This window comes from Spermophilus citellus (assembly GCF_964194105.1).
Source record: "Spermophilus citellus genome assembly, chromosome: 7".
NCBI classification, from domain to species: domain Eukaryota; kingdom Metazoa; phylum Chordata; class Mammalia; order Rodentia; family Sciuridae; genus Spermophilus; species Spermophilus citellus.
Genome location: NC_138188.1, coordinates 35,755,320 through 35,765,965, shown reverse-complemented (window position 1 = coordinate 35,765,965; position 10,646 = coordinate 35,755,320). Strand labels below are relative to the sequence as shown.

At 38.2% G+C, this 10,646-nt stretch overlaps 1 protein-coding gene across 3 annotated transcripts in view; it reads left to right on the top strand.

The window, feature by feature from the left end:
* The first annotated feature begins 8,068 nt into the window (after positions 1–8,068).
* Positions 8,069–10,646, top strand: part of NME9 (NME/NM23 family member 9) — a 41,835-nt gene continuing 39,257 nt past the window's right edge. Inside the window, exons 1-2 of one of the 3 annotated variants that reach the window (XM_081301015.1) lie at positions 8,069–8,151; positions 8,607–8,643. In XM_081301015.1, the coding sequence (XP_081157141.1) occupies positions 8,611–8,643 (33 nt within the window). In that variant the 5' untranslated portion in view covers positions 8,069–8,151; positions 8,607–8,610. Of the gene's footprint in view, positions 8,644–10,646 lie in introns of all 3 variants that reach the window. The other 2 variants (XM_081301017.1, XM_081301016.1) reach the window with 2 other exon arrangements.

Genomic DNA, 10,646 nt, shown 5'->3' with positions numbered 1-10,646 from the left:
TTTCTGTAGAGCAGATGCCCACAAGGCAAGATATCTCTTTCAAATAAATTCAGAATTTCTTATGTTGTGAATATGCACAGTTTTGAAGCATATTTATTTTCACATAAATTGCCTAGCTGCAGTATAAAGGAGAATGTTTTTTTTTTCCCCAAGACTGAGAGAGGAGTTGTAAACACCAAAACTTATTAGGCCTTTTTCAGCTTAAAAGAAAAAGATGTTCTGGGAGACAAGATAGTTCTGACCTATAAGATAAAATCATTTTTGACATTAGTGCATAGCTCCCCCAACACCCCAAAACTAATATTTGTAGCTAAATTAAGCTCAACTGTTGTGTGGATTCTTAGAGGAAAAGAAAAAAAACCCTTTCACATAAATTGGGTCAACACAGCGACAAAATAACTAATTATAAGGTGTAAAGTAGCCAGTTCTACTTGATACATAACAACCATTTAAACAGATGGCTTTAACTGAGTGAGCCAGGATATCAGCTCTGCCATTACCAGCCACACGTGTACATGCTTAATATTCTAGTGCATTTCCTGATACACTTTCCCTCTGCTTTATATAAAACCAACAGAAGAAGTTCTGGAGCATTTTGATAAAGAAAATGCTCCTGCTGTTTTGACTCTCAGAAGAGATTCCTTTGAGTAACCCGCCACCTGGTGGCAAAGAACATGAGTTGCAGGAGAAATAATTTGTTTTTAAAAATTTTACAGATGTTAAAACATTTCAGTAACCCTTAAAATTAGAAAGTTATGCATTAAAACAAAGCAAAGCAAATTTTAAAATGAAAAAAAGTACATTCATTATGTCAGGTTAATTAAAAACAGATGTCTCTGAGAAAGACATCTGGATTTTGGACAAGAGCAAGTCACTGACCTTTATCATCAAACATGAGAAAGACAGAATTTTCATTAAATCAAGATGTAAAAAGCAGGGGTGGCTCAAGATGATCCATTTGGAGAAAAGTTAACAAAGTTCCATATTGTCCACACTATTGATAATTGCATAGGATTACAGGAATTTTAGGGGTATCCCAGACAAATGGGGAAATGTATTTCTTCTAAATTGGTTTCTGGGGTTCGGCCTGGAAAATATGTGACTACGTTTTATAGTAGAGACCATGTGGTAAGAAATTAAATGCACTTAAAAGGAATAAAATTCTTTCAAAGCACTGGCAGGAGGAATTTGCATCTGATTGGAATTTTATGTGAGAAACTAAGTTTGAAGGGAGATGCCAAACAATTCAAGAACTTGAATAGCCACCATCTGGGGGAAATGAACATGACTTGCATAGGGTCAACTCAGTTTGAAATGCTGTCCTATGGACTGACTCCGTGGCTCTGGGGAAGGTTGTCATGGGACTAAATGCTGTCATGGAACTAAATGCAAGAAAAATATAGGTGGCTTCATAGTGGAAGTGGGTGACCGCAGGAGTGTGGTGGGATCAGAGTTAGGAGTCAGTCTTTAGTATCTCCATCTCCTTGGACTTCATGGAAGATTGTTGGCCAAGTACCAATGCTCCTAGATGGAGATTATTTGGTGTACGTTTTAGCACCACATTCTGTCCACAGTCTCCAATTCTTCAGTGCCCACTAACTCCTCAGTATAGAAGTTTCCAGCCTCCTTCCCCCATTATTTCACGGAACTACCCTTAACATAATAACCACTGACCTTCAAATCAATAAATTCAATGTATGCATTTCAGCCTTCAACCTACTTAACCTTTGTGCAATAGTTTAGTACCCCCTCTCTTTGGAGCCCTCTCCTCAGTTTCTGTTTCTTTTTACCTTTTCTCTAATGGGGCCCTCTTGGTTACCTTAGCAGGCAGCTCTTCTTCCCAATATCTCGAATGCTTGATATTCCTCAAAGATCTGCCCTCCATGCAGCCCCTCACTGTATTGTAATGATTTGTAAACATCTGGGGTTTTTTTTGTTGTTGTTGTTTGTTTTTCATTTTTTTTAAACCAGCCTTGAGCCTTCCACATACAAAATGTTTGTTTTGTACATTTTCATTTCCCAAAGAACCTAGAGTGTTGCTTAGTAATGAGGAAGTACCTAGAGATCTTGGCCAAAGGCAAGAAATATCAAAACTGGGGAGAAAGGTATGGAGGTATCTCTGGCTATTGTGTTTTCCTGCTGACTGAGGAGTTATAATAAGGAAACAAAGAATAATTCCAGAGTTTATTTCTACATTGTGGTTTTTCAGGAGGAGAACATCAAGACAAAACAAAAAATAGGAATGTGGACATAAAACTGTATTAATTCAACATCTCAGACCATATCTAACAAAGCCTAAAACCAAATTCTGACTTTATTTCTTTAGAATGGATGTAGATTTATGAGAAAATTGATAGTACAGAGTTCTCTCCTCACAGCTTCCCCTATTACCATCTTACATTTGTTTCAAGGGGAAGATGGCCAGTGTCTCCTTGGAGGGTTCTTTAGCTTAGAGGAATCCAAGCCATCCTAAATGACCACCCTAAGTCTTGATATCTTAAATACTTAAGCCACCCTAAATCTTAATATCTCAAATAATTAACAAGTAATAAAACACACTCAGAAATATATTTACAAAAGCGAAGCAAGCCCCTGATAGATCTAGTTCACATGGGTTCTTGAACTAGACAAAGACAAAATGGCTCCTGTGGTTTATTAAAGGGGGCACATCAAAGGCAGGAGTAAGGTTTCAAGGGTGGAGTCTTGCTTGGTAATGTCTTGCAGTCAGGTTGATTGACATCTTGGCAGGTCACACCCATCTCAGGTGTTGTGTGGGATCCTAGGAAGGCAGAGCTTGGGGGGGACACACAGCCCATGGACGGCTCATGGCACATTAGCATATTTGTTACAACGATGAATGAATACTGACACATTATTATGAACTGGAACCCACAGTTGATTCAGATTTCCTTAATTTTTACCCAGTTTCCCCTTTCTGTTACGTTCTGTTCAGAATCTCTTCCAAGATACCTTGTTACATGGAGTCATCACATTTCCTGAGGCATCTTTTGGCTTTGAGAGACTTTTCAGACTTTTCTCATTTTTTATGACCTAGCAGTTTTGAGGAGTACTGGTCAGTTATACTGAAGGATGCCCATCTAATGGAATCCATCTGATATTTTTCTCATAACTGTACCGGGGGTTATATGTAGGGGGAAGAAAATCACAGAGGTAAAATGCAGTTTCATCATATCATATCAAAGATACAAGGGTTCATACTAAGTTTGATTTGTCACTATCGTTGATCTTGGTCACCTAGCTGAGGTAGTATTTGCCATGTTTTCCCATTGTTGATCACTCTCTCATTGACCCTTTCCATACTCTTTGGAAGGAAGCTACTACGCACAGTCCATACTTAAGGAGTAGTAAATAAAGCTTCCCCTCCTTTAGGGAAGAATATTTACATAAATTATCTGGATATCTTCTGTAGAGGAGATGTGTCTCTTTGCTCCCATTTATTAATTTTTTCAATAATCTATTTATACCAATATGAATTACTAGATATTTATTTATAACTTGGATTATAATCCAATATTACATTATTTTCTTGCTCATTCCACTTCTTTTTCTTTATTTCTTTCCTTTTTTTTTCCCTTTGGATTGAACCCAGAGGTGCTTTGCCACTGAGTTATATCCCCAGCCCTTCATTCCACTTCTTGCTAAAATTTGGTCACTAGGACTTCTTTCATTTGAATCTTGTCTCTTTAACATAGTCCATCAATGTGGGATTTATTTATTATTTATTTAGTTATTTCCACTTCTTTACTTTCTGACTCCACAAAATATCCCAGGCTCATTTTGCATATTTCTACTATAGTCCTAGAATCAGGTACTTCTTTAAGGATCGCTGATTTCTTTTCTCAAAGAATGGTATTAGAAACCTAAATCTCAGGCTGGGGTTGTAGCTCAGTGGTAGAGCGCTCGCTTAGCATGTGAGGGGCCCCGGGGTTCGATCCTCAGCACCACATAAAAAATAAATGAATGGAACAAAGGTATTGTGTCCAACTAAAATTTAAAAAAAATAAATATAAGAAAGAAACCTAAATCTCAGTGTTAGATGTCCTCAATGATACTTGGGTATTATTTCCACTGGTCTTTTTAGTTACTGAAGAAAGGAAATGTAAAATAATACTGAGGGATTTCAACACACATTGCTCACCAAAAGATAGGAATCCAGACATAAACTCGGTAAAGACTTTAGATCTAAAAAATACTATAAATCAAATGGACCTTTTAGGCACCTATAGAATATTTCATCCAAAAACAGATAAATTAAATTTCTTCTTAGCTGCCCATGGAATCTTCTCCAAAACAGACCATCTTTTAGGACACAAAGCAACTCTTAGCAAATACAAAAAAAAAATGGATATTATTCCTTGTATCTTATTGATCTTACTGGAATGAAATTAGAAATCAACACACACACACAAAAAAAAAAAAAACCCTAAGGAAACTATATAAATACATAGAGATTGAACAATACACAAAGAGGTGGTTCTTTGAAAAGATAAACAAGGTTGATAAACCCTTAGCGAAACTAACTAAAATAAAGAGAGAATACCCAAATAAACAAAACTAGAGATGAACAAGGAGAAATCACCATGGATATAAGAGAAATCCAGAGGATCATTAGGGTCTATTTTAAAAACTTATACTAAAAACCTAGAAGAAATGGGTAAATTTCTAGACACATACAACCTGCCAAAATTAAATAAAAAGGCACAGAAAATCTAAACAGATCAATAATTAGCAACGATATTGAAGCAATAATGCCTTCCATTAATAAATAAATATATAACAATAAAGATAATAAGTAAAAATTAATAAATAATAAAGCCTTCAAAAAAAAAAAAAAAAAAAAAGAGAGAAGTCTAGGACCAGAGGGATTCTCAGCTGAATTCTACCAGACCTTTAAAAAAGAACTAATGCCAAAGTTCCTCAAATTATTCCATGAAAAGAAGGGGATGGAACACTTCCAAATTCATTCTATGAAGCTAGTAGTACTCTCACCCAAACTAAGTAAGGATATATCAATAAAAGAAAACTACAGACTAGTGTCCCTATTGAACTTAGATGAAAAAAATCTTAATAAAATATAGCAAATCATATCCAATACCATATTCAGAGATTGCACATTTTGACCAAGATGATTTTCTTCCAGGATTGAAGGATGGTTTAACCTACACAAATCAATACATGTAATTTACCACATAAATAGAATTAAGGGTTAAAAATCACATAGGCATCTCAATAGATGCAAAGAAAGCCTTTGATAAAATTCCAGCAACTGTTCATGATAAAATCACCAAGGAAGGTAGGGTTAGAAGAAATTCTATCCAGAGCAATTAGGCAAGAGAAAGAAATAAAAGAGATAAAAATTGGAAAGGAAGGAGTCAAATTATCACTGTTTGCAGATGATATGATCCTATAATTAGAAGATCCAAAATACTCCAATAGAAGACTGCTCAAGATAATAAACAAATTCAGAAAGGAATCAAGTTTACAAAATTAACTACAAAAATCAACAGCTTTCCTATATACCAATAATGAATCTGCTGAGAAAGAAATCAGGACTATAATCACATTAACAGAGGCCTAAAAAAATTACCCAGTAACATATAACCAAGGAGGTGAAAGACCTCTATAATGAAAACTATAGAACATTGAAGAAAAATTGGACAAGACCTCAGAAGATGGAAATACTTCCTATGTTCATGGATAGGCAGAATTAATATTTTAAAATGGTCACATTACCAAAAAACTATAGATAGATTTAATGCAACCACCAAAAAACTATAGATAGATTTAATGCAACCAATACCAATAACATTTTTCACAGCAATAGAAAAAAACAGTCCTAAAATTTATTTGGAAGAATGAAAGACTCAGAATAGTCAAAGCAATTCTAAGTTAAAAAACAATGCTGGGGGCATCACAATACCTGGCTTCACCACAGAGTGATAGTAACAAAAACTGCATGGTACCGGCATAAAACAGACCAATGGTACAGAATAAAAGACACACAGACAAACCCACACAGATACTGTTGTCTAATCCTTGACAAAGGTGCCAAAATAATACATTGGAGGAAAGATAGGCTTTCAAACAAATGGTGCTGGGAGAATGGCTTATCTAAATGTAGAAGAATGAGATTAGATCCTTATCTCTTACCCTGCACAAGTCAACTCAAAATGGATCAAAGACCTGGGAATCAGACCAGAACTGCAACTCCTAGAAGAAAATGTAGGGTCAACACTCCAGCATATAGGCATAAGCACTGACATTCCTAGGAGAACTCCTAAAGCTCAGGAAATGATATCAATAATTAATAAATGGAATGGCATCAAATTAAAAAGCCTCTGCACAGAAAAAAAAACACTAATGTGAAGAACCTACAGAATGGGAGAAAATCTTTGCTAACTGCTCTTGTGACAGAGGATTAATATCCAGAATATATAAAGAATTCAAAAAACTTATCACACACAAAAATAACACGTAACCCAATTAATAAGTGGGCAAACAAAGTAAACAGACACTTCTCCAGAGAAGTAATACAAATGGCCAGCATATATATGAATAAGTGTTCAACATCTTTAGCAATTAAGGAAATGCAAATCAAAACCACGCTAAGATTACATCTCACTCTGGTTAAAATGGCAGCCATGGAGAACACAAATACTAAATGCTGGAGAGAATGGGGAGAAAAAGGAACACTTCTACACTGTTGGTTACTACAACCCCTGTGGAAATCAGTATGGAGGTTCCTCAAAAGATGAGGAATGAAACCACCATATGACCCAGCTATCTCACTTGTTGGTATTTATCCTAAAGAATTAAAGTCAGCATACTATATTAATATATGCATGCTCATGTTTATAGCAGCACAATACACAGTGGTCATACTATGAAACCAGTCAAGATATCTATTAATAGATGAATAGATAAAGAAAATGTGGTAGATATACACAATGGAGTATTATTCAGCCATAAAGATAAATGAAATTATGTCACTTGCAGGAAAATGGATGGAAATTGAGAACATTATGTTATATGAAATAAGTCAAACTCAGAAAATCAAAATTTGTGTTCTCTTTCATGCATTGAAGAAGAAAAAGGAAAAGAAAGGTTAGGAGGGTAAATCTCATGAAGATTGGAGGGAGATCACTAGAGTGGTCCAGGAAAGGGAATAAGAGGAGGCAAAGGGGGAAAAGGGAAATACAGGAGAATGATACTGACCAAAATTACATTGTTATATTGTGAGCAGGTATGAAAATGTAACAACAAATCCATTGTTAGGTACAATTATAATGCGCCGATAAAAATAGGGACAAAAATACAACATTGGAACAACAACAAAAATGAAGAGGTTGTCTTTTTTTTTTTTTTTTTTTTTAAACAGACAACACACAATTCAGCCTTGTTTTTTGTTTGCTTTTTACAATATCCTAATTACGGGGCTGGGATTGTGGCTCAACCGTAGAGCATTCATCTAGCACGTGCGAGGCTCTGGGTTCGATCCTCAGCACCATATAAAAATAAATCAAGAAAATAAAGATATTGTATCCAACTACAACTAAAAAATAAATATTAAAAAATCCCCAATATCCTAATTGGTGTAATTTAGACTGTTCACATTTAAAGTGATTATTTATTGAACTACTTGGGTTAATAACTACCCTGTCTGCAACTGCTTCATATTTGTATTTATTATACTTGACATTCATACTTAATTTTAAATTCATAATTTTATTTTATTTTATTTATTTTTTTCGTCTTCAAGAGAACCCTTTCAAACTCCCTCAAAACCTATCCTGCCTGGGACGCGTTATGCAAGTACATAATGGAAGAAAAGCATCACACCAGCTCAGGCCGGGTAGGAAGGATGCAGGGACCCAGCAAGGCAATTCTAGGATGCACGCAAGGGTCAGGTCTTTGCCTCAAATCCGCCCGACACTGACATACGTACGCTCCAGCCAATGAGGGCCTTCCTAGAGCCCAACGCTGCCCTCAAGGGGCGGGACTCCCCGTGCCACTTACGTACCGGGAGTGCGGCTAGGAGGTTGCGCAAAGCCCCAGGAGGCGTGGCTTACGTGTCGGCGGCGTCTCGGGCCGGCTGGGCGGGGTGCTGGGTTGCCAGGACGACCGTAGCGGGTTAGTAGCAGAGTCGTTTGGAGACTCCCGGCGCGCAGAGGACTGAGTACCGGTGGAGAGGTCGTTCGCAGTGGCCGCTTCCCGGTAGTACGTGGGGAACCGCGCGGACAACAGGATCCTCTCCTCCCCACCCGCTATTACCGCCCCCCCCCACCCCAGCCCTCTGGTGTGTGACGGGCTGCTCCAGCGGAGCCCGGATCCGGGGTGGCGAAGGGGCTTCGCAGATCCCCAGAAAACCTCCTGGCGGGTCGCCCACCGTGGCCTGCAGGCTCCGCTCCCCTCAGGCGGTGTTCATTTGCTATCAGAGACTTGATTTGCTGCCACTTAGAAGCACCTTAAAAAGGGGGCGGGGGGCTTTGTGAAGAAGGCTCTGCGCATGCTGATTGGCACAGCGGTTATAGGGAGTCCGCTGCCAGAAGGGCCCAGACGGTAACAGGGCTTCGTCTTCTTTGCAGAACCATGGGCAGCAAGAAGAAGGAAATTGCTTTGCAGGTAAGCCTCCAGGGGCGCTAGCTTCCAGCACTTGGTTAGGGTTGGAGGGTGGTGTGGAGGGGAGAGAAGGGGAGGGTGCAGTATGAAAGTTACGTTCTCTTTGCTAGCAGTATGTAACGGTATTCTAGAACTTGAGTTTTCTACCCTTATGTCTTAAAGTTAAAAAAAATTATCTCGGACCCCTCGTGATGACAAACTTTTTATGCATAAATATATATAAACAAAATTGGGCAAAAGCTTTTTTGCTTTTTTTTTTTTTTTTTGCACATACAACCGTAAGGACCCGAACATGCGTTATCACAAATCAAAACTAAGGAAAGATTATCCAGCATAATTCCCAGGTGATAGTTGAACTTCTTTGCTGAAACATAGTTGCAACTTGCATGGAGAATATGATATAGATGATTTTGAGTTTGGGCATGGCTCTGTACCTCTGTGCTTTGTGCAGATTTCTCCATCACTGTTCTCTTCGTTTATTAACACTATGCTTTGAGATGTATTATGTGATGAGCATTTGTTATACAGAGTGCCTAACTTCATTTGCACTTAAGACAAGTAAAACTAAGTTTTTGTTACCTCTTGTTTTCTTCTTGGTCCTGGACAGTAAGTAGCAGGTGATTCTACAGCTATGGTAAAAACATGCATGCCTGGGCCCTGGAATTGGGAGAGAGGACTTTGTCATAAATTCATTGAATGATCTGTAATATGGGTACATTTAAAAACAAGCTTTAGAATGTCTCATAAATCAACTGAACCCTAAAAGATACATGCTTAGGCTGCAGAAGCCAGATATAGTTCTTGAAATTTTCTCTTAAGTCAATTCTGTGATTTAAAATATATTACATAACTTCTCTGGGCTATGGCTTGCCCATCTGTGGGATGAGGGTGTGTGTGATATCCCTAAGGGTCTTCTGGCTTTGCTATTCTAGGACTGTGAAGGTGGGAATCTTCTGTCTATAGTAGATTCTGAGCACCTTGCCTTCCCACTTTTTCTGTGTGTATCATTTTTTTCAGCGTATATGAGCCCCATATCCTTTATATAAATGGGGAGGGGAGGAATACATAACTTGCAGAGTTGTAATGAGATTCTTTTGGAAGTTTCCAGATCGGTCTGAATGCTTTCTGTGGTTTCTCTGATGTTATTGGCCCGTATGATTATCATCTCATAGGTTATGTCCTATATCCCCATTGGGGGTAATGTGTTAGCAATATTATTTTTTCATGTGTATTCCTCAGAGCTCTAAGTACCATTTGCTGAGGAGAAGGGGGAGCAGCAGCCCCTCCCCACTCACACCAAGGAATCTGTGTATCACCTACGTATAAAGTAAACCCCTTGAAAGCAGTTCCTAGGGTCTGCCATCCTAGGAACCCTGTCCCCTCTCTGGGTTTCCTTCTGTGACTAAGAATCAGAAATGATAGGATATTGAGGCAATCTGTTCAAAGGTGTTAACACATTTCCCATTATTTCCCTACCAAACGTGGGGCTTAGTGAAGTTCAAATAGTTTCTATTCTGTTCTCCTCCTGCCCTTCTTCTAGGGGTGAGATTCTTCAGCTACCCAGAGTCCTGGGCCCAGAGGTGATGTAGCTCATTCCATGACAGGAAGGGCCACAGAGAGTTTGCCAGTGACTTATAGTTGAGCCTCTGGGTGGGAGTGGGAGCTTTTCTGATCTCTCCTGTCGTTTGCCCCAGGACTGTAGTTGTGCCTCCAGGATGACAGATGTTTAAGGCTCTTACCTCTACAGTATGATATTGTTCATGTGCATTTTAAAGACACTAAGAAATTTTATATCCTGATTTTTTTTTTTTTGTCATAGAAACAAAAAGTCAGGAGTATGCTTTCTTAAAAAAAGAGACTTCTCACAGAGGACTTGCAGATGTTACATGATTCCTGCCCTTATTACAGATAATGTATCCTATCCTTTTATAGGAATATAGACTTTAGCATACTTGTTTTTTTTTTTTAAAGAGAGAGTGAGAGAGAGGGGGACAGAGAGAGAGAAT